This window comes from Coregonus clupeaformis, chromosome 31, assembly GCF_020615455.1.
Source record: "Coregonus clupeaformis isolate EN_2021a chromosome 31, ASM2061545v1, whole genome shotgun sequence".
Taxonomy (NCBI): domain Eukaryota; kingdom Metazoa; phylum Chordata; class Actinopteri; order Salmoniformes; family Salmonidae; genus Coregonus; species Coregonus clupeaformis.
In genome coordinates this window covers 27,052,916-27,077,562 of record NC_059222.1, presented here as the reverse complement: position 1 = coordinate 27,077,562, position 24,647 = coordinate 27,052,916, and the positions used below count along the sequence as shown (strand labels likewise).

Sequence of the window (24,647 nt, the reverse complement as noted above, 5' to 3'; positions counted from 1 at the left end):
ACTAGTGGGAAACAGTTCGCCAGAGTTTATTTTCTAGCAAACAATTCTCTCAAGATTCTATTTGAATCTGTGGCAAACCTGTGGCAACAATATGTATTGCCACTAGTGGCAAACAGTTTACCAGAAGCCTTTTCTGGTTAACACATGAGTTCCAAGAACTGGAACTGTTGACAACCAGTCAGGGGGAGAAGAAAAATCACTTGAAAAATGGAAACATAGCTATGTATAGCTAGCTAGCTAACGTTCGCTATCATATTTTTGCACAATTGATGTGATAGCTCCCCTTTATCAAGGGATCCAATAATTCCGGACCCCACTGTATATCCATCCTCAAATCATCAAGGAATGTCAACATTCTAAGTCTCTCTACTACAACTTTCTTTAATGAACAAATCAGAAGATAGTAAAGGGAAATGTTTCTTTAAGAAACCAAATAGACCCAGCAAATATCTGGAGTATACACCTTTCAACTACAATGACTCATCTCTTGAAGAGTCCAAAAAGTCAAATATTATTCTGAGAAAAAGCACAAACGGAGAGAGCAGAACGATTAGTTCCTTTGGAGGTATTGAACTCCAGGTGGTGTCAGAGGACCGACCCCCCTTGGTGGCCTGCCAGCCTGTCCTTTTGAAGAGGGTTTGGGGACAAGGGACAGAAATGCCACCGCTCATAAGGCTGCTTCAAATTAATCAGAGCCTTTTTTTTGGGGGGGGGCAAGGTTCTGACAGATGGGTGTGTCTTGGTGCTGGCAAGGACACACCCAAGAAACACCCACATCAAACCACGCCTCAAAGCTAACTCACGTTTGGCTTCAGTCGTGGCCGCTAGCATTTCTTGAGGAGCGAGCCACAAAACAAGACCAAATCAGCAGGTGCAGTTCCCCTTTAATGCATACATGGCTGTCTCTGAAAAATGTTAACGTAAAACAATTCAAACATAATGATATTGAACTCAAAAGACGCCCAACGATTGAATAGAGCAGTAGCTTAGTTTCTGTCTGGATCAAGTGCCATTCTATGACTTTGGCTAATACACCTTCTTTTTTTGCCATGGTATCATTTTTGTATCGTTTTGGCATCTATTTGGTATTAAGTATCGTGATGCTATCAATTATCGTAATACTAAACCTGGTATCGGTATCGAAGTAAAAATTCTGGTATCGTGATAACACTAGTCTGGACAACCCCTCTCTTTCTCTCTGCCTTTCTCTTCTCTCTCTCTTCAGTTATTGATACCTCTCCCGGCTCTTACTGACACCTACCCAAGAGCCCACTCTCTTTCCATTTACTGTACTCTTCTGTACTGTTCTGAACTATACTGTGCTCTACTGTGAAGTCCAAACTTGTGAAACATAGACATCTATGATTGGTTCAGATTTGGTCCGGACCGACCAAATGTGGTCTTGTTTGGGGGCGGAGATCATTAGAATAATAGCCAGTGTGTAGAATAATACCCATATGCAAAGGATAATATTGCATATTTCTACCTTTGTGTACCTATTCAGGATACATGCATTGTTGGGAAGGGCTCATAAGTAAGCGTTTCACTGTAAAATCTACAGCTGTTGTATTTGGCGCATGTGACAAATAAAATGAGATATTGATTTGATCACCAGGAAGAGAATGACATTCATATCTATAATTATGCATTTCTGTGTTGTACAGATCAGGGACCCATGATGCAATTCTGTTACCGTAATTTTGTTACCAGGTGTAAATCCACTTCACTTACTGTAGTTCAATAACCAAAATAGATATGTTTTTACTAAAGTTGTCATGTCACAGCTGACACCCCATTCTTCCTGCAGTGCAGACATCTATGAATCTTAATTTGGAGCAGATATTTAACAGTTTTGGAAAACGTGGTCGCATAAAAAACTGAGTGAGATTTTACCTTAATTCTGCTACCAAACTTTTCATCTGCACATTTCTTCCAGTACATTTTTTTGGGTGAAATGTTATGTGTAAATTGTTAAAAGTAGTCCTTGTGCATAGATTTGTATGGTTTGTTAAACTTTGAAATCAATGTTTTTTGTTTGGTATACATTTTAAAGTGAAAAGTCTCAGCGTAATTCCATTACCGTGGAATTGCCCAGCAGTAGCTTGTTCTAATGACAAGTATTGGGGTTGAGGGAAATTTTACCACCACAACCAACCAACCAGATACATGGATGAAGTCTATAATTAGATGTACTGAAAAAACGATTTATCTTTGAGACAAGCAGGACTTTTGTAACTGGCTTATAAAAGACAAACAAGGAAGTATCATATGGATAGTTACTGCTCCAAGAATGGCATTTTGAAGCCAAAACAGAAGCCTGAGAACGGTTGTGATTATTTACAGCCTACTCAGTTTCAGAAATATAGTTTCCAAGGCATGCATGAGTTGTAAATTAAATAATGTCACATCAGTGCACATATGGGGTATTTGTGTGTGCAGTTCCTAACAATTATTATAGTATTGCTGCTGTGATCAAACACTGGATAAAAGTGGCGACGGAAGAAGTATGAGACTAGATGCACTAGTGAGATAATGCTTTCAGAGGCCAAACATGAGGCAGGCAACCCCCCCTCCCTCCCCTACCACACACACACAATATTGGCGAGAGGGAGAGAACCTACTGGTTTTGCTGTAACAAACAGTCTATCTTGACAGTGGATTACATAGGTTCTAGATTGTATCAAAGTGCAAAGCCAGCTAGGAGAGAAAGAATTACTGACTCCACATAACACATCTTCTCCTTTGTCTTTCTCCTTTGACTGAACTTTGACCAAAAAAAAAGTACTGTAAGTTCTGATCTGTACTCTGAAGGCATTAACATATACAAATTCCTAACCTAATGTTTCCTAATGTTATCGTTTCATGCAGATAATGTATCTCTTACATGGAAATTATTTGTCCAAAATTCATTGCAATTGGATGTTCTGGTGCCGCTCTGGCAATTTAAAGTGTTGATTGAGGACCTAGTAGCTGAGAAATGTAACTATTTTTCTTAAATGTTGTGTTGTGCTGTATTTTTTTATTTATTTTACATTTTATTGATTGCTGTTTGGTTTCACATTGTATTTGATTGTTGTATTACAGTGATCAGGGCACCTTTGAGAATGAGACCCTGTTCTCAATGGGTTTTACCTGAATAAATGTATATATACACAGTACCAGTCAAATGTTTGGACACACCTACTCATTCCAGGGTTTTTCTTTATTTTTACTAGTTTCTACATTATAGAATAATAGTGAAGACATCAAAACTATGAAATAACACATATGGAATCATGTAGTAACCAAAAAAGAGTTAAACAAATTCTTCAAAGTAGCCACCCGTTGCCTTGATGAACGCTTTGCACACTCAGGCATTCTCTCAACCAGCTTCATGAGGTAGTCACCTGGAATGCATTTCAATTAATAGGTGTGCCTTCTTAAAAGTTAATTTGTGGAATTTCCACCAACGGGTGGCTACTTTGAAGAATCTCAAATATAAAATATATTTTGATTTGTTTAACACTTTTTTGGTTACTACATGATTCCATATGTGTTATTTCATAGTTTTGATGTCTTCACTATTATCCTACAATGTAGAAAATAGTACAAATAAAGAAAAACCCTGGAATGAGTAGGTGTGTCCAAACTTTTGACTGGTACTCTCCAAAAGACAGAGACACATTTTTTTTTTTTTGTACTCTGTACTCTAGCTCTTGAAATGATACAATGACTATTAGGTTAAAGTGCAGACTGTCAGTTTTAATTTGACCTTGTTTTTATCCATATCGGGTTAACCGTTTAGAAATTACAACACTTTTGGTACAAAGTCCCCCCATTTTAGGGAACCAAAAGTTTTTGGACAAAATGCACTTTAGTATTTGGTCCCATATTCCTAGCACGCAATGACTACATCAAGTTTGTGACTCCACAAACTTGTTGGATGCATTTGCAGTTTGTTTTAGTTGTTTCAGATTATTTTGTTCCCAATAAAAATGATTCATAAATAATGTATTTAATGTATTGTCTCATTTTGGAGTCACTTTTATTGTAAATAAGAATAGTTTATGTTTCTAAACACTTAATGTGGGTTTGAGCAACAAGTAAATTAGAAATGTCAGGCATATGCTGTCAGAGGCTGACTGTTACTGTAACATTTTGAGTGGATATGCATGATGGGGGTTTACTGACTGCATAACAGTGTCAAACTCAAATAAAACAAACGTTTGTATACTCAGCCAGGTGTATGCACAAACCATACTGTCACTGCACAACTAGCATCCATTACGCAAAGATATAGTGGCTGCCTGATATCATGTTGCCATAACACACACGCACACACACAAGAAAACGTACCTCATTGCAAATGCAAACACAGGCAAATCTAAAGCCATCATGTTGCCATTCAATTAGCCTACTAGACATCAATGTTGTTGTCATGGTATTCACTTTTGGTACCAGTTGACTCATACTCTAATAGGGACATGGGGATATAAAAAAGATGCCCAGCAGTCAGCACACAGGTAAGAGACAATGAACAAAGATGGACATATTACACCTACTGTGGGCTCTTGGGGTAGAATGGAAGAGTGACATGACTGAGTTCATGAATGTCAAAGGTGGTGGGCTCTCCTGATATCGCCTGTCTCTTGGTCCTGTGCTGCTCCTGTAGTTTGCTTGCCTTGTGGACTTGTTGCGTCGCCGGTTTGATAACGGATCGGTATTTATCCAGTTCATTCTGAAGCTTTTGAATCAATTCGTCCTTTTGATCTAATTCCAGCTCCAGTTCGTCAATAAGCGCGTCTCGTTGTCGCAACTCCTCAATCTTCTCCTGTAGTGCGTATTGGAGATCGCGTAGAGTCCCCATAGTTTCCAGAGAAGTCAGGATCACAAGAGCGCAGCAAACTTTGCAAATGATATGAATGATGCACAGATATGGAAGGCAACCTCCCCGTTCAGTGCCACTACACAAATTGAACACTTGCTCCAGATTTCGGCCAGAACAATTATTGCGCTTGATTTGAAGCTCTGAGGTGAGTTTCAAATTTAAGGTTGGTCAAATGTGACGAGCAATACGCTTCATTTTATTGCTCACATACGTCAGTTCCCAGAGTGAGCGTCAACGCTCGCAGGAAGCCGAAGCACAATCATCCATCCCACGAGTGTAATAACCCAGTATGCACGCACCGACGCAGATGTCTTTTGGACGTTTTTTTTGTGCTGTCCAGACCGGATTTCTTTTTTTCAATATTTTTTTGGTGTGGTCCAGTCTTGAGTTCAACGTCCACCACCTCTATAATTGGTTCAGATTGTTTCTGGTCCGACCAGCCTTGGATTTAGCCCAAACACAGACTTCTATGATTGGTTCAGATTTTAATCAATCATAGACATCTATGTTTCACAAGTTTGGACAGCACAGTACATTTTAGAACAGCAGAGTACAGTACATTACAGTACAGTAAAGCTAAGTAGAGTACAGTACAGTAGAGCACAGTGGAGTACAGTACAGTAAAGTATAGTTCAGTAGAGTAGAGTATAGTTAAGTGATAATGCCGGAGAAGCCGGTGTTTGGAGGATATTGGCACGGGTGTTGTTATGCCGAGATGAAGTCGAGGGCCGGCAAACCGTGGCAATATGTCCTCTAAACACCGGCTTCGAAGGCATTATCACTTTTATACAACGGGTTACCAACATATTCAAATAATGATTCAAACATTTTCATTAAAAATGTTATTTTGATTAATTTATTCATACTATTTCATCCTTCAACAAGATATAGTCCCGACACAAATCTAGGGTTGCTACCCAAGCCGGCTGGTCGTTCGTTCTATCGGTTCGGTTGCCAGAGACACAACCCAAGTATTTTTGTTCTGTATCTATGGACGTTTATTCGTTCTAAATGTTCTATTGCCATTCTGGCTGGCAACGTTCTTAGCCCTTGCTTGCTAGCTAGCCAATTTACAGTCACGTCAAACAGTGCAGCCAGAATAACAACAAAGTATCTTCATTTGCATTTGTTTAAGCTGTTTTCTGCTGACATTTATTTGGATATATCCATAACAATGAGCTAATGATGCGCAATTTCACCTGGCATAGAAAATGTGCTCACTAGTCAGGACACTGTTGTTCAGAGGAGCTAGCCAACAACACTGCTAACATAATAACTTAAAACTGAAGCTGCTAAGAATGCAAACTAGCTGCACTTTTTTATTTTCTATTGATATTTCTTTGTATATGTCCATAGAAATTATGCTGATTCATGATTTCGACTGGCTGAGAAAACCTGCCTGCCTGTCTGTCTCATCCCGACAAATGACAGGTTCATTACTATGCCACAGCTGGAGATCGAATTTGAATATTGAAACAATGTTGCAAATGTCAGAGAGACAGACAGCAAGATTTATACAAATCTCCGCTGTTGAAAACGAAATGTTAGTCTAAAAGAAATGCAAGATTATGTCTGTTCCGGACCGACCAAATTTGTACTTGTTTGGGGCTGGAGCTCATTAGAATAATACCCAGCATGCTTTGCAAGTGTTTGTTTTATATTTACATTCTGTTTATTCAGCAGATGCTCTTAACTTGAGTGACTTACAGTCAGTGCATTCAAGTAAGGTAGATAAACAACCACACATCACAGTCATAGCAAGAAAAACTTTTTGTAACCGTTACTGAGAATGTTATTGTAGTTTAACTGTTCTGTTGTTGTTGTTATTCTAAAGATGTAAAACTTACCGTAAATTGTAATGCTTTTGACAAAGCTAACATACAGCAAATCCATGTTGACAGATTGGAGGAACAATAAATATTCCTTACTGCAAACTTCAGTTTGCTCCATCTTTCTATTTTTTAATTTCATAATAAGTAATGTGACATAATGCTTTCTTCATTGACATGTAGATATACACCAAGTATACAAAACACTAAGAACACCTGCTCTTTCCATGACACAGACTGACCAGGTGAATCCAGGTGAAAGCCATGATCCCTTATTGATATTACTTGTTAAATCCACTTCAATCAGTGTATATGAAGAGGAGGAGACCGGTTAAAGACTGATTTTTAAGCCTTGAGACAATTGAGACATGGAGTGTGTATGTGTGCCATTCAGAGGGTGAATGGGCAAGACAAAATATTTAAGTGCCTTTGAATGGGTATGATAGTAGGTGCCAGGTGCACCGGCTTGTGTCAAGAACTGCAACGCTGCTGGGTTTTTCATGCTCAACAGTTTCCCATGTGTATCAAGAATTGTGGACCATGCCAACTTCACACAACTGTGGGAAGCATTGGAGTCAACATGGACGGCCGGAAAATAGGTATTTTCAACTTTCATTCAGAGCCAAAAATGTACCCAATCTTGACTTATCGAGGAAACCATGATGTAAGGTTGAGTACCTGTCAGTTCCAAGTGGAAAAACATATACTATTTCCGATATAAATAACACCATTCTCCATGCACTGTAATGTGTCATTGATAAGAGCTAGGTAAATGAGTAATCCGTTTGGAGAATGGGATTGTAATAACAAATAGCAATTGTTTTAGATGATTTTTCTTTATGATCCCTTGAGACGAATGTGAAACCAGTCATAGAGAAGCAAACTGAAGCATGTCAACATGACAGGTAGGCTATGTGTGCCCCTTTCTCACAGTGAAGTATATGAAATGCTGTGCCATTACACAGAGTAAAAATGGTACGGCCTTATAACTTTCAGGGATTAATTTTAGAGACGCAAGCCAAATGAGATAAATCCGTGCCGAATCCGTGCGGAGTGACAGTCAAGACAAATAACCTTTGTGCACTCTAGAAGGTTTTAATTTCAGCGCAGACTTTAAAAAAACTATTTGTATCATGTTAAATATTAGCCACGATCGGTAGCCACCATCAGTAATCAGTCCCTCCAGGATTCTGCGAACGTAATTTTTTTGCTAAATCAACAATTCCTGAATAATATGCGAGGGCTTGCAAATTTGACTAATCACTGCACTATTTCCGCATAAAACCGACAAATCATCAGAACATTATCGCATAAAACTGACCCATCACCCAGTGCAAAAAGAGGGCTCGCATTTCAACCAATCACCGCACATTTACTGCATAATATGGTTCAATCAAGCCACACGTCAACAATCTTTTTTCCTCATCAGAGCATTTTCGCGACAAATTGAACAAAATGCCTATTGCCACGCAAATGTCAGAATTGCCGCAGCAAAAAAAAGATTTTTGCCCACAAATATCACAACAAATCCCAGCGAAATCATGGAGGGACACGTTTTCAACTGTCACTTTAGTGTTAGTTCCCTTCAATTTGTAGCCTACATTTGGCATCATTCCATTACATCGTTAGTTTCCCTTTCTTTCCTTTGTCTCGTCCGTGTGGTTGATCCTGAGGGTCGCTAGTAATAGTGGATAATATTTAACATATTACAAGTTGTTCAATAATTTGTGACATGTAGCCCACTTCATCCCTTATGAAAAAGATTGCAGTTAGAGTGCAGTATAACTGCAGTATGCTGCAAATACTGTGTCCAAAGTAACACATTTTATTTTACTGCGGTAATTTTGCAGTGTAACTGCAGTTAGAGTGCAGTATAACTGCAGTTCAACTGAGGTGCACTGCAGTTATTCTGCAATTACTGCGTCCAAAATACCACAGTCGACTGCAGTTACTGCACTTTTACTGCAGTTTCAAAACTGCCATATTTTTTTGTAAGGGATCATGGAATCATTGAACGCAGACCAAGCCTGGCAGTGTAAACCTGGAGCCTAGCACAGTTGTCATATCAGTTCCATGATCAGTGAGGATTAGGGTAGATTTATAGGACTATTGGTCAAACCTTATTGTTACGTAGAACGTATAGAGCCCCTTGTTGATTATCCCTTACGTATTGTATCGCATTTTGTAGGCAATTACTTTGCACAAAATATTGCATGGTTTCAGTAGTAATGTGCAGATAATGCAGGGATGTACTGTATGCACTATAATGTGAATCTTTTTACTCCCATTCCCACCATTAGGACAATACTCATGATCATGGTTTGAGACATATAAAAGATGCTGACCACTTCTAATTATGATCAGGCAGGATGACAATGATGATGGTATTCACCCCTTTGAAACAGCATGGTTTGACCCCAAAACACTGGGGTAACATAAAGAATGATGGTATTGCAAACACTGATTAATAGTTTGGATAGATCATTGTGTTTGAGCTAATGTCTGTGACAAGTCCCAGAAACTGAGGAAGTACAGATCAAAATAATAATCTCTTCCAACATGTTTTCTCTCTTATGGCTCTATTTTACATAAATGAGACCATTCTTTCTATGTTATCATTGTTCCCTTGAGCTTAGGATAATATTTATCATATTCTTCTTTTTTAACCCTTGAGCTTCATTTGGTAGCTTATCTTACTTAGCCACAGACTTGATGAAGTATTGTAATAGTGATGCCAAATGAGGACACAACCCTGATAAGGGTCTACAGCGCCCTCCTGTGACCAACTCATAACACACATTGCCTGGAATCCTATTTAGGCCCTCTTATTACAAAGCCAGGCAGGCAGCAGTACTAGATAGCAAACAAATGTTTCAGATCTATATACACTACCGGTCAAAAGTTTTAGAACACCTACTCATTCAAGGGTCTTTCTTTATTTGTACTATTTTCTACATTGTATAATAATAGTGAAGACAACAAAACTATGAAATAACACATATGGAATCATGTAGTAACCAAAAAAAGTGTTAAACAAATGAGATTCTTCAAATAGCCACCCTTTGCCTTGATGACAGCTTTGCAATTGAACAATTATACTGAACAAAAATATAAATGCAACTTGCAACAATTTCAAAGATTGTACTGAGTTACAGTTCATAGAAGGAAATCAGTTGATTGACATATATTCATTAGGCCCTAATCTATGGATTTCACATGACAGGGCAGGGGCCCAGCCCTGGGATGTGGCCACAAACGGATAGGTGCTGCATTGCTAGTATCCATTGAGTACTGGACCAGACTGGTTCTCCACCAGTCTTCATCTCGTGCTGCAATGACATCCACAAACTCTGCAAGCAGTGCTTCCAACTTCTCCTGCTACTCAGGCTCCAGCCCTTCTGATATCTCCAAACAAAATGATGTACAATAAAAGGGATTAAATATAAGACTTGCTGCATTGAAAGTGTTACCAGTTTCGAGTTTTGTACTAAGAGTTTTGAAAATTCACCACATACTTGTGAAAATAGCACCAAATTGATTGAAAAGAATGCACTCCAGCTGACAATTATCTCCAGCATTGAAACAAGGCAAGATAAACCGTTCTCTAACTTGTCTGTGTGGATACATACTGTTAACATATAGACTAATATGTTATAAATTATGTTCTTACACTGGTACAGTTATGCCCTATGAGAGATGAACAACTGCGCATGCGAAAATAAAAAAAGGGCATTTCCGCGTTTTGGTTAAAACACCAATGATGAACATGTGTGTTTATTCCTCCGTTAAGTAAGACGGTATTCCTGTCCTCAAGATGACAGCACCAACAGGTTATGGGCCCAGGAGGGAACATGGAAGCCGATGGAATAGATTATGTTTCGACGGAGATGAAAAAAACTACGAGTTATGGGAGACAAAGTTTTTGGGGCACTTGCGTTTGCTAGGGCTAAAGGCCACCATATTGAGCGTGGATGAAGAAGACGGAGAGAAAAATGAAGAAGCCTACGCCGAATTGATACAGGTTTTGGATGATAAAAGTCTTTCCCTGATAATGAGAGAAGCAGCAGATGATGGGAGAAAAGCGTTGAAGATATTGAGGGAACATTATGCAGGTAAAGGGAAGCCACGTGTGATTAGCCTCTACACTGAGCTAACTTCTCTTCAGAAAGCTGCTGACGAAAGTGTTACGGATTATATCATTCGTGCTGAGATGGCTATTACAGCACTGAGGAATGCTGAAGAGACTTTAAGTGACGGGCTGTTGATTGCAATGATTCTGAAAGGTTTGCCCGAATCATTTAAGCCGTTTGCCATCCACATAACGCAGAGTGACGAGCCGACAACTTATGGCAAGTTCAAAACCAAGTTGAGGAGCTATGAAAGCACCGAGAAGTTTAGCGCCATTTCCACTGACGACAACGTGATGAAGGCAAGTAACATTAAAGTTAGCTGGCCAAGAGGAAGAGATAAAGGGACCGAGATAACCTGCTTCAACTGTGGCCAGAAAGGGCACAAGGCCCGGGAATGTACCGTTACTGGAGAGCGCAGAGAACGGAGACAGTGGTGTCGTTTTTGCAAGAGCTCCACTCACACTGACGCAAATTGCAGACGAAAAAGAAGAGACAATGTGAAACAAGCAACAGATGCTGAAGGCCACACATTTGCATTCAGAATAAGTGACTGTCAGGTTCGTGGACTGAAACAAAAAGGGATGATGGTTGATACGGGAGCAACGTCACATATAGTCACGGACATCGGGAAGTTTAAGGAGTTTGACGAGACATTCAAACCGGAAAAACATTCCGTGGAGCTGGCTGACGGAACAAGAACGAATGGTGTCGCGGAGAGGAGAGGTGCAGCTGAGGTTTACCTGAGAGACAACACGGGTCGTCGGGTGAAAACAACGCTGACGAAGGCGCTATACGTGCCGTCGTTTCCACAGGACATTTTCTCTGTTAAAGCAGCGACAGCCAACGGAGCTTCAGTCAACTTTCGACAGGGGTGTAACAAGCTCATCCACAAGAACGGTACCACTTTTGACATCGAGGAGTACGATAGACTTTACTATCTTAACACTGTAAGTGATGAAAATGATGATGGATGTCAGGGTGCTATGATATTCACACATGGCACAAAATTCTTGGCCACTGTAATTTTGAGGATGTGTCAAAGTTAGAAAATGTGACAGGGGGAATGAAAATCACAGGTAAGATTGACAAATCTACCCTCAACTGTGAAATCTGCACACAGGGAAAATTTGTTCAGAGCAGAAACAGAGAGCCTGATGAAAAGGCAAAAGCAGCTCTTGAGCTTGTGCACACTGATTTGGCTGGCCCTATTGAGCCAGAGGCGAAAGATGGGTTCAGATATACTCTAGCATTTACGGATGATTATTCAGGGACAGTTTTTGTGTATTTCCTAAAAGCAAAAAGTGATACTGTAAAAGCTACTGAGAAGTTTATTGCTGATGTGGCCCCTTATGGGAAAATAAAGTGTGTCAGGTCAGATAATGGCACAGAGTACACAGCCAAAGAGTTCCAGTCACTGCTCAGTAAGAATGCCATAAGACATGAAACTTCAGCCCCTTACTCACCCCATCAAAATGGGACCGCTGAGAGAAATTGGAGAACACTGTTTGAAATGGCAAGATGCATGCTACTTGAGAGCAACCTACCAAAGAAATTGTGGACATATGCTGTAATGACTGCTGCAGTAATTCGCAATAGGTGTTACAATAAGCGTATAGGACAGACTCCACACTACATGTTTACTGGGAGAAAGCCTGATCTTTCAAAGATGAAAGAATTTGGATCTGTTTGCTATGCATACAGACAGAACAAGAAAAAGTTGGACTCAAGATGTGAAAAGGGTATTTTTGTCGGGTATGATCAAAATAGTCCAGCATACCTAGTCTACTACCCAGACACTGGAAAAGTTCTTAAAAACAGATTAGTCAAGTTCGTTACAAAAGGTGTAGTCGAACGCCAAACTCAGACAGATTTGGAAATGAGTGATGATCTTCATGAAGAGAGATTTGAATCCCCCATGCCAAAAGCCAAGATGGCAGATAAAAATTCAGAAGAGACACAAGATGTGCAAATCGAGACATCAGATAGTCAGAGTCCACGCTATCCAGACAGAGCGAGGAAGAAACCTCAGTACTTAAAAGACTATGAGTGTAAAGTGAAGTGTGATGACCAGATACCACCTAGTGTTGACTACTGCTACAGAGTAATGTGCAATGCACCACAAACCTTCAAAGAAGCAATGATTTCACCAAAATCAGAGATTTGGGCTACTGCTATGAAGGAGGAGATGGATTCCCTTAGAGAAAATGATACATTCACATTGACCACACTGCCAGAGGGTAAAAATGCAGTAGGGGGCAGGTGGGTCTATGCGGTCAAAAACAATTAAGATGAGACTGAGACATACAAGGCAAGATATGTTGCAAAGGGGTATAGTCAAGTGGCAGGAATAGACTATAAGGAGACTTTTTCTCCAACTGCAAATATGACATCAGTACGTTGTTTGATGCAGCTAGCAGCTCAGTATGACTTAGAGTTACATCAGATGGATGTCAAAACAGCATATCTACATGCTCCTATTGACTGTGACGTGTACATGGAGCAACCAGAGGGTTTTGAAGTCAGGTCAGATACAGGTGAGCAACTAGTCTGCAAACTGAACAAGTCACTGTACGGCCTGAAACAGTCAGGAAGGAACTGGAACAAAATGTTGCATGATCACCTTAGTGAAAATGGTTTTACACAGAACCCAGCTGATCACTGTGTTTATAACAAACAAACTGCAACAGAAAGGATCATTTTGATAATTTGGGTCGATGATCTAATTATCGCTGCTAGTGATAGTGACTCACAAGTGTAAAAGAAATGTTAAGTGAAAAATGTAAGATGAAAGATCTTGGGAGGCTTGGACATTTCCTAGGCATTGATTTTACACAAAGTGAAGGGAAAATAAAGATGAACCAAACAAGGTACATAACCAAGATACTGGAAAGGTTTGGTATGTCAGACTGTAAAACAAGGTCAACACCATGTGAACAAAAACAAAACTTTGATGGTGATGGTGAACCTATTGATTCAAAAAGGTATCGTGAAGTGATAGGCAGCTTGATATATGTTATGACATGTACAAGACCGGATATCAGTTGGATTGTCAGCAAGCTGTCACAATCCCTATCAGAACAAAAAATAGCAACACTGGATAACAGCTAAACATGTGTTGAGGTACTTGAAGGGGACAATGAATCAGGAGTTGTGTTACAAAAAGGGGGTGGAAAAACTCAACCTCGTAGCATATAGTGATGCTGATTGGGCAGCAGATCAAAGTGACAGACGAAGCATAACAGGGTATTGTTTTAGTTTAACTAAATGTGGACCTGTTATTTCATGGAGGTCTAAGAAGCAGCCAACAGTAGCTTTATCTACATGTGAAGCAGAGTACATGGCACTGGCTGCTACTACACAAGAAAGTTTGTACCTTGTACAGTTATTGGGCCAGATGGATAGTGAGTGCCAATATGCAACAGTAACAATCTTTGAAGATAACCAAGGTGCAATTGCTCTGTCAAAGAACCCAGTATGTCGTCAGAGATGTAAACATGTCGACATCAGATATCATTTCATTCGATCTGCACTCAGTGATGGCAAAATAAGTATTGAATATTGTCCAACGGCAGACATGGTTACAGATGTTTTGACTAAACCTGTAACGATGTTCAAAAATGAAAAATTATTGGGTTATATGTTTGGAATGTAAACTGACATTTGTGAGATGTATAACTGTAAGCTAAATGTGTTGATAGTTAGGTTGAATACGACTTGTACAGTATAAGAGCAAGTGGGGGTGTTAACATATAGACTAATATGTTATAAATTGTGTTCTTACACTGGTACAGTTATGCCCTATGAGAGATGTACAACTGCGCATGTGCGAAAAAAAAAAAAGGGCATTCCCACGTTCTGGTTAAAACACCAATGATGAACATGTGTGTTTATTCCTCCGTTAAGTAAGCCGGTATTCCTGTCCTGAAGATGACAGCACCAACACATACTTCAGAGCATTCAGTGGGATGCAGTTTAAGCCTCAGTTCATTATACATCATCTGTATGTGACAGACACAGCGGTCCAATTAGTCTTAATGAGACTGACATTTACGTCATTTAGCAGACGCTCTTATCCAGAGCGAATTACAGTTAGTGAGTGCATACATTTTTTCATACTGGCCCCCCGTGGGAATCAAACCCACAACCCTGGAGTTGCAAACGCCATGCTCTATCAACTGAGCTACACGGGACCACATAAGTGCATGCGGTTCAAATGTGTGTTTGTGCCTGTGTTCATTGTGTGCATTGTGTTTGTGTATGTGTGTGTTAGTGTGTGTGTATGCATGTGTGCATGTGTGTGTGTGTGTGTGGGGGGGGTCTCAGTCACATTAAAGTGGCTGAGAGAGCCGGGGTGAGGAGGAGGGATGCAAATGCAGAGAATCGTGCCTCTGTTCTACATGCGAGCACAGGCCACTGCTAACCCAAAGGCCTTTTGTCTGTCTCAGCAAGATAACACACTTTCCATTCTGGAGTGCGTTTGAAGGAGCTTTTTGATTATATAGGGAGTTTTAAATTAGAAACATTGGGTGCAGACAGTGTAAGCCATGTACAACAACCTATCAAATTGGGCCTCTCATCCCTTGTGTGTTTGCATGGACAGTATAGTGTCCATACTAGATCAAAACAGCTTAAGTGGATCCATTTACCACTCGCCTTGTTATTCTGGGTTGTCACAGTGTATACACAGTGAACTAAAACATGGTTACAACCATAGCTGCGGGAAGTAGGGGTGCTGATGGTGCTGCAGCACCCCCCTAGTCCTTTAGTGGACCGATATAGCCGTTTATACAATGGGTGGGTCTAATCCTGAATTCTGATTGGTTAAAACCGCATTCCAGCCGTTGATTATTCCACAAGTTACCACCGGCTAAATCTATGATGTTAAAATGCCTATTTACTCTGTTCCATCTGACTGTGCAATCCACTGTCTCATCAGCCCAGCCAGGCACTTTATAAACTTGATCTCCACTATAAAAAGCTTCTAGACATTATCTCACATTTCTTTTAGACTAACATTTAGTTTTCAACAGTGGAGATTTGTATAAACCTTGCTGTCTGTCTCTCCGACATTTGCAACATTGTTTCAATATTCAAATTCAATCTCCAGCTGTCCCATAGTAATGAACGTGTCAGGAGTTAGGACGAGACAGACAGGCAGCGTTTCTCAGCCAGTCCAAATCATGAATCAGCTGGCCAAATTTGTATGGATATACACAAAGAAATGTAAATTGAAAAAAGATATAACGAAACGAAGTGCAGCTAGTTTGCAGTCTTTCCAGATTCAGTTTGAAGTGATTGTGTTAGCTGTGTTGTTGGCTAGCTCCTCTGAACTACAGTGTCCTGATGAGTGAGCACAATTTCTATGCCAGGCAAAATCGCGCTTCATTAGCTCAGTGTCCATATAAATGTCTCTAGAAAACAGCTTAACAAATGCAAATGCAGCTACTGTTGTTATTCTGGCTGCACTTTTTGATGTGACTGTAAGTTAGCCGTAGTTGGCTAGCTAGCAAGCAAGGGATAAGAACGTTGCCAGCCAGTATGGCAATGGAACATTTAGAAGGAACGACTGGGTCGCGTCTCTGGCAACCAAACCAATAGAACGAACGACCAGCCGGCTTGGGTAGTAACCCTAGTTTTGTGTCGGGACTATATCTTGTGGAAAGATTAAATAATATGAATAAAATCATCAAAATAATGTTTTTAATGAAAATATGTCAATCATTATTTGAATATGTTGGTAACCAGTTGTATAAAAGTGATAATGCCCTCGAAGCCGGTGTTTGGAGGATATATTGGCACGGTTTGCCGACCTTCGACTTTGTCTCTGGCCTAACAACACCCGTGCCGATATATCCTCCAAACACCGGCTTCTCAGGCATTATCCTCCCGAGTGGCGCAGTGGTCTAAGGCACTGCATCGCAGTGCTAGCTGTGCCACTAGAGATCCTGGTTCGAATCCAGGCTCTGTCGTAGCTGGCCGCGACCGGGAGACCCATGGGGTGGCGCACAATTGGCCCAACGTCGTCCAGGGTAGGGGAGGGAATGGCTGGCAGGGATGTAGCTCAGTTGGTAGAGCATGGCATTCGCAACGCCAGGGTTGTGGGTTCGATTTCAGTATAAAAATGTATGCACTCACTAACTGTAAGTCGCTCTGGATAAGAGCGTCTGCTAAATGACATAAAAAAAATACAAAAAAGATCACTTAACTGTAGCACTGGCCCCAAAAAATGTTTTGTGCCCCCTTGAAACAAAATTCTCAGCTGCCATATCATAGACTGAAAAGCTGAAAAAAGAACACTAGTAATTTGACTCCCTGTCTGCCATGTGCTTATGTTTGCAATAATGTAATCTTCCAAGATATGCTGACAAGATCGCTGCATGCAACTCCCACCTGGAAAAAAAGAACATTCAATCGCTATTTAGACTGCCTGTCTCTGTCCTGCTTATGTTTGTAATACTGCAATGTCATTATAGTTACAACAGACAAAGACAATTGTAGGCCGCTTACACGTCGACCATGGTCCTCTGTAGCTCAATTGGTAGAGCATGGCGCTTGTAACACCAGGGTAGTGGGTTCGATCCCATACGTAAAAATGAATGCACACATGACTGTAAGTCGCTTTGGATAAAAGCATCTGCTAAATGGCATGTTATTATTATTATGTAGTATATTAGTTATAACAGAAGTTTGTAGGCTAAATCATGTCGATGTTATAGTTACAGCAGACAACGTTTATACAACATTCCTTTCACCGTGAAGTAGCACATGCACAGAAGGTACAGTTGTTTACCTATCGGAAATAGGCATCCAGAGTACCCGGTCACACAGCCACTCCCGTTCACAAATGGATCCTAACCATGAAAAAGCATTTTGCTGCCATCTTGTGGCTATTGTTATTACCTGCAACTAGAGGAGAATATCTGGGTCAGTGGTCACTTTTGTTATGTCTGTGTGTGTCTGTGGAGAAACTGCCTTGAGGCTGTGTTTATAATAGTCACACATGGCTTACAGTGCACAGTGCTCACATTGAGATCTTTAGGAGTTTCAAACTGTGTAGTGTTAACACTTGCAATGAGAGCTGAGGATGCCTAGGTCTAATAAAAGGGAATGGCATGAGAGTCAGACGCAGATCCTGTGGACATGTTTGAGCGTCACATCTTTAAAACCTTGAACCAAAAAGCAGATAGTGCAAGAGAGAGCAGAAGGTGCTGACTGACTAAGAGACCAGTGATTCCATCAATGATTCAGAGAAAGGTACCAATCCACCCTATTAAAACTGTGAATCAAGCTCCTCTGTGACATATCGTGACATCTCCAACTCAAGTGGAATTCTGCATCTCAAAAGATCAAAACACTTTCTGAGCCAACAGTGAGCACACATAAAATGTTAGTATCTGTAGAGTGAGAGTCGTATCGGCTCCTATGCACACTCATAATAAGCATACTCTGAGTCAGGGCACTCAATATTGTATTGGAGTGTGTGTAAGTACAAAACAGCGCTCTCGTTATATCAATCAGCGATAAAAATACACTTTCACAAGAGTCAGTGGATTGTCAATATCAGTGGACCTCTCAGTCAGTGTGCTCAATGCAGGCCTATATGTTAGTGTGAGTGCCAAATAATGATCAAAAGTGGCGTCAGTTCCACAAAGTTTGTTAACAACTTTAGGCGATGCCTTAGTGCTCGTTAGCAATGCATCAGGACACATGTGTTATCAATGGTGCCCAAACAACAAGAGCTGAGAGGACATTATGTAAAAGCAACTAAACCGTTCCAATTCATTTCTAGAGCACATTCTATCAAATCAAATCAAAACACAGTTTAGCAGATGTAATAGCGGATGCAGAGAAAAGCTTGTGCTACTATCTCCTAACAATGCAGTGAAAATTTCAAACAAGTTCACAAATAATAATCAAAAACAAGAAATCATAAAGGTCAGGAACGTATCCCGTTAACTACCCAAATAACACTGTATCAGTAATCCAAATGCAATCTATGCGTATATACAGTACCAGTCAATGGTTTGGACACACCTACTCATTCAAGGGTTTTTCTTTATTTTTACTATTTTCTACATTGTAGAAAAACAGTGAAGACATCAAAACTATGAAATAACACATATGGAATCATGTAGTAACCAAAAAAGTGTTAAACAAATCAAAATGTGTTATATTTGAGATTCTTCAAAGTAGCCACCCGTTGCCTTGATGACAGCTTTGCACACTCTTGGCATTCTCTCAACCAGCTGTTTTTCATGGAACGGGCTAGGCCCCTTAGTTCCAGTGAAGGGAAATCTTAACTCTACCGCATACAATGACATTCTAGACGATTGTTTGCTTCCAACTTTGTGGCAACAGTTTGGGGAAGGGCCTTTCCTGTTTCAGTATGACAATGCCCCCGTGCACAAAGCTAGGTCCATACAGAAATGGTTTGTCGAGATCGGTGTGGAAGAACTTGACTGGCCTGCACAGAGCCCTGACCTCAACCCCATCGACGACCTTTGGGATGAATTGGAACGACGACTGCGAGCCAGGCCTAATTGCCCGACATCAGTGCCCGACCTCACTAATGATCTTGTGGCTGAATGAAAGCAAGTCCCCACAGCAATGTTTCAACATCGAGTGGAAAGCCTTCCCAGAAGAGTGGAGGCTGTTATAGCAGCAAAGGGGGGACCAACTCCATATTAATGCCCATGATTTTGGAATGAGATGTTCCAGTATATACATACAGGCGATATATATAAACAGTGCAACAAAAATGCAATGCAATGCAATGCAGTAGTGGATGTATTCGAAAGAGCTATGTGAAGAATACAGTATATGTATAAGAATCCGGTATATAATACAGTATATAAATAAGAATCCAGTATATAAATACGCAGTGTGTATAAACAGTGTAACAGAAATGCTATGAGTAAACCAATCATAGGGACCACTCATTATTGCACAACAGAGTTAGGTGAAAAATGTCTAATGAATAAGTTACTCATCACAACAGACATAACAGTGTCCCCTCACTAATCTATAGGTTACATCACCATGACTGTCTGCATAAAATGACAACCACAGCTTTTAGCTGAACAGCCCTCAATGGGGCCACAGTAACGGGCTATTAGCAGTACCCAGTGGAAATTGCTCTGAAGCAATTGAGGGACATGAAAAGTGAAATCTGAAAAGCACAGATTAGATTTTTAATGGAGTAGCCTGTATTTGGCTAAATATGCATAAATAGGCCTATGCATTGGACTCTTTGCATAAAATAATATTTGCATTAAAAAATCTGCTGGTGTTATGGACATCCTTTGTGCGTAATTCACCCTAGGAGTTTCAAGATGGAGCCAATCAATTAAAATCACTAGACTGCTGTCTTTCCGTCTAAAAGTTGCCACATCCCTCCATGATGAAATTGCTAATTGTTTTGTGACCACATTCTTCTTTATTTTTTGGATGTTTGGTTTATTGGCTTATCCCACATCCAGGATTTACGCACAATATAATTAGTTTACCAAATGCATTATTTGATAGGCTAACCGTAGGGGAGACCAGGGTTTTTTGTCACACTTTTTACTATTTCTCAGCAACAGTATATCTTCCTCTTTTCAGCCTTGATATAAAGACCAAGGTCTTGGGTTGAAATAGGGCACATTTGTATCCTCATACCTTATTCCAACATGGAGTTATAAGCCATCAAACACACTCTGTCCACTTGTAACAACTAGCCCCAATGCAGGGTTGGTTGTCACAATGTTTGATAGTAGCGTATTCCTTTTGTAACAGGAAATAAAGCAATATGGCACATACACTCTTAGAATAAAGGGTTCCGAAAGGGTTTTTCGGCTGTCCCCATAGGAGAACCCTTTTTGGTTCCAGGTAGAACTCTATTGAGTTCCATGTAGAACCCTCTGTGGAAAGGGTTTTTACATGGAATCCAAAATGGTTCTACCTGGAACCAAAAAGGGTTATTCTAAGGGTTCTCCTATGGGGACAACCAAAGAACCGTTTAAGGTTCTAGATAATAAAACATTTTCTAAGTGTGTAGGGCCGGGACAATACCAGTATCACAATATTTTTTACATGGGAAAAATAAAAAAAACTAAGCAGATCAAACTCTTTGGTCCTTTAAAAACCTGAGTATGTAAAATATTTTGTGCTAAAGAAGTTACATCTGCTTCGTGTTTTGTTTCCTTGCCACGATACTAACAAGTATCACGATACTGGTATCGTCCCGGCCCTAATAGCATACAGAGTCTTAGAAATAGCCACGCTTTTCATTGATTGAACGATATTTGTAACAAAATTTAGCATTTTATGCCTTTAAAACAACATATGACATTTTGAGTATGTTTTTGTGGGTGTTTGTGTTTGCACACGCACGTGTACATGTGTGGGTGACAGAAAAATGTGTGTGAGAGAGAGGCAACAAACCCAGATAGTACAGATACCTCTGTCCAATGGATCTATACATGATGCATCGGGAAGATGCAGTTTAGACATTGTTTGCTAATTGGCAAGACATCTCACAGAGGTATTAAGAATACCTATATTCTAAATTCTACAGTTCTACATTGTTTCTACATCGGCCAGGCATCAGCATTCTATTCTGATGTCTTGGCGACATCTTCTCAATGTGCAAACGCTCTCCACATGACATATTCCCAACCCATTTTGATATGTCTGCCAAAGGTGTTTGTGTTTACTGGGTAGGGAGGTCTGGAATGTAGCTCTCCCTTTCCTCTTTCCAATAATACATAATTTTGTATGTATACTCTGTGATGTCACGAGAGGCTGTGTCCTGGAGGGACGTTACATCCCCCTGAGGTGGCTGCAAACCCAGACAGCTATGGCTCCATCTGCTGGTATGGTCGGGAACTCCACCCCTCTATGGCCAATCTTCCCACGCAGCTGAAACAAATGAGGAGCTGATGAGCTGAAGGTTTGGGAAGGGAAGAGACACAGTCTCCAACCTGGGCTCTCTGGAGGACAAGAGTGCTGCACGTCCACTTCCATGAGGAATATAAGGATTTGGAGATACTTACCTTTGGGAAATACTCACCTTTGGATATATGCACCTGTGGAAATACGTGAGAGACATTTGGAAGGACTTTTTGCTGGGTTGGCCACTAGCTGCAACGTGGACTACAGTAAGGCTGGGGAAAAGTTATCTGAGCGAGTGAGAATTATGATTTTGGATGTGGAAGAGACATCCCTGAACTGTTAACCCTTAAAGAGCCACAAGAGAACAGAATTTTGTTATATTTTCGTTAATTTCCCAAGACCTATAATAAAATCCTTGTTTTGTTTGAACCTTGTCTCCTTGCACTACTTGAGCAATCCCGCTGAAAGCTGTGTAGCCTCTCGTGACGTCACAGATGGTGGAGAATACGGGCACGCTCAAGCGTTAATAGTGCATGTCAGAGGAGGATACCGAAGGTTTGATCACCCAGTTTTCCAAGTTGGACGTAGGCTCCCCGCCCGACTGAAATGGAGGACATATTGAAAGCCCTTGTTGCTGGCCAGCAAGCCCAGATGCAAGCAAACGTGGCTCTCTTGGAGGAGCAAAAGAAAGCCAACCTTCTGAAGGCAGAGGGAATTGCAGTTGCAGAGACAGAGGGTGGTCCAAAATACCCGCCCAATAAAGGCAAGTGACTTTATATCTAAGATGGGAGCTACCGATGACATTGAGGCATACCTGCATGCATTTGAGGCCACGGCCACTAGGGAAGCCTGGCCCAAGCAACAGTGGGTTGGTCTGTTAGCCCCCTTTCTAACCGGGGAATCGCTGAATGCTGTCCGGGACCTGGGCCCTGACCAGGTTACTGACTATGATGCCCTGAAGTCTGAGATCCTCAGCAGATATGGACTCACAAAGTTTGGTATGGCCCAGCGCTTTCACAGCTGGACCTTCCAACCAGACCAACCTCCTCGGGCGCAGATGCATGAACTTGTCCGAATCGCAAGGAAATGGCTGGATCCGCAGAGGAATACAGCAGCGGCGGTGGTGGAGGCCGTTGTGGTGGATCGTTACCTACGCGCCCTGCCTTATGAGGCAAAACGGTTCATCAGTCAACAGGCCTTGACCACGGCTGATCTGACCGTGGAAGCTGTGGAAAAGTACCAGGCCACAGCGGAGATGCTGAATGCTTCCCGAAAAAGACCCCAGGAGTGCGGCCCCACCACAAATGGGAAGAACCCGTCCAAAGGACCCCAAGGTCTCGAACCCAGCCACGTCAGGACTTATCCCGGCTCCAGGGGGAGCCAGAAACCAGGCGGGTCCAAGAAGAGTACACCAGGAGGGGGAAACTTCGACAGTGTTACCGGTGTGGGGAGATGGGACATATCTCCTGGCAGTGTGGGAAACCAGCCGATGAACCTATGCCCACTGCGGAGTCCTCCAGCTCAGCACCCACACACCGTTTTGCCTCGCTCTTGGGAGTCGTAGATGGCGGCCCAGATCGACCCCCCCACCTGCCCGGTAACTGTGAATCACCATGATGTGGAGGCCTTACTGGATTCTGGTAGCCGGGCCACCCTGGTGCGTAAGGATTTGGTGGGCCCAACGTGTCTGACCCCGGGAAAGTCCTCCCAGTTTCCTGTGTCCATGGGGACACCAGAGAATACCCCATTACTGAACTTACAATGACCAGCACACGGGGAACCATACACACGACGGCGGGGGTGGTTGATTCCCTCCCCGTCCCTGTCCTAATTGGACCGAGACTGCCCAGCCTTTTACCCACTCTGGAGAGAGTCTCAGGAGAGGATAACCCGAGTACCTCGGAAACGGAGAGGCAAGACTCATCCTGGGAAGGCTCCGGTGCAATCCTCCGAGTTACTCACTCCCGCCCGGGCTCTGATAGGGATGGCAGGTGCCCAGACCGACACAGAGACGGAGCTACAGAATCTGGACAAAGAACTGTCTGGTCTGAAGGGGACCGCTGAGAGGTATCGTTTGTTAAAGCAACAGTTAGACATGAAGACAGAAGAGTTAGATATCCTCCAGGCTAAACTCCAACAGAGCTCCTTCCATAAGCAACAGGAGGAGCTGGAGAGGCTGCGCAGGACCATCGAGAGTGTGAGGAGACCCTGCGCAGTAGTAAGGAGGTCCAGAAGAAGGCAGAGGAGAAGTACAAGGTGTTGGAGAACAAGATGAAGAATGCGGAGGCAGAGAAAGAGAAGGAACTGAAAGCTGCTCAACAGAAGCTAAACTCTGCTAAAACCAAGGCTGATGCGTTCAGTAAGAAACTCAAGGAGAGACAACAGGAGGCTGAGTCCCTGGTCCTAGAGGTGGAGGAGTTGAAGAGAGAGCAGGCTGGCAAGCACCACGGCAATGCGGACGCCCTCTCCCGGCGTGATGCCTTCTTCGCTGCCTTTACCCCGACGAGGACGTCGGTCCCGAGGAGGGGGATGTGTGATGTCACGAGAGGCTGTGTCCTGGAGGGACGTTACATCCCCCTGAGGTGGCTGCAAACCCAGACAGCTATGGCTCCATCTGCTGGTATGGTCGGGAACTCCACCCCTCTATGGCCAATCTTCCCACGCAGCTGAAACAAATGAGGAGCTGATGAGCTGAAGGTTTGGGAAGGGAAGAGACACAGTCTCCAACCTGGGCTCTCTGGAGGACAAGAGTGCTGCACGTCCACTTCCATGAGGAATATAAGGATTTGGAGATACTTACCTTTGGGAAATACTCACCTTTGGATATATGCACCTGTGGAAATACGTGAGAGACATTTGGAAGGACTTTTTGCTGGGTTGGCCACTAGCTGCAACGTGGACTACAGTAAGGCTGGGGAAAAGTTATCTGAGCGAGTGAGAATTATG

The 24,647-nt window shown here is 41.8% G+C and overlaps 1 protein-coding gene across 2 annotated transcripts in view; it reads right to left on the bottom strand.

The window, feature by feature from the left end:
• The window catches only part of LOC121547345 (cGMP-dependent protein kinase 1), a 179,432-nt gene that overhangs the window by 152,712 nt on the left and 2,073 nt on the right, over positions 1–24,647 (bottom strand). Inside the window, exon 1 of one of the 2 annotated variants that reach the window (XM_041858559.2) lies at positions 4,542–5,121. The exons of the other annotated variant lie outside the window; for it this stretch is intronic. Within the exon in view, the coding sequence (XP_041714493.1) occupies positions 4,542–4,846 (305 nt within the window). The 5' untranslated portion in view covers positions 4,847–5,121. Of the gene's footprint in view, positions 1–4,541; positions 5,122–24,647 lie in introns of those variants that run through there. 2 annotated transcript variants of the gene reach the window in all.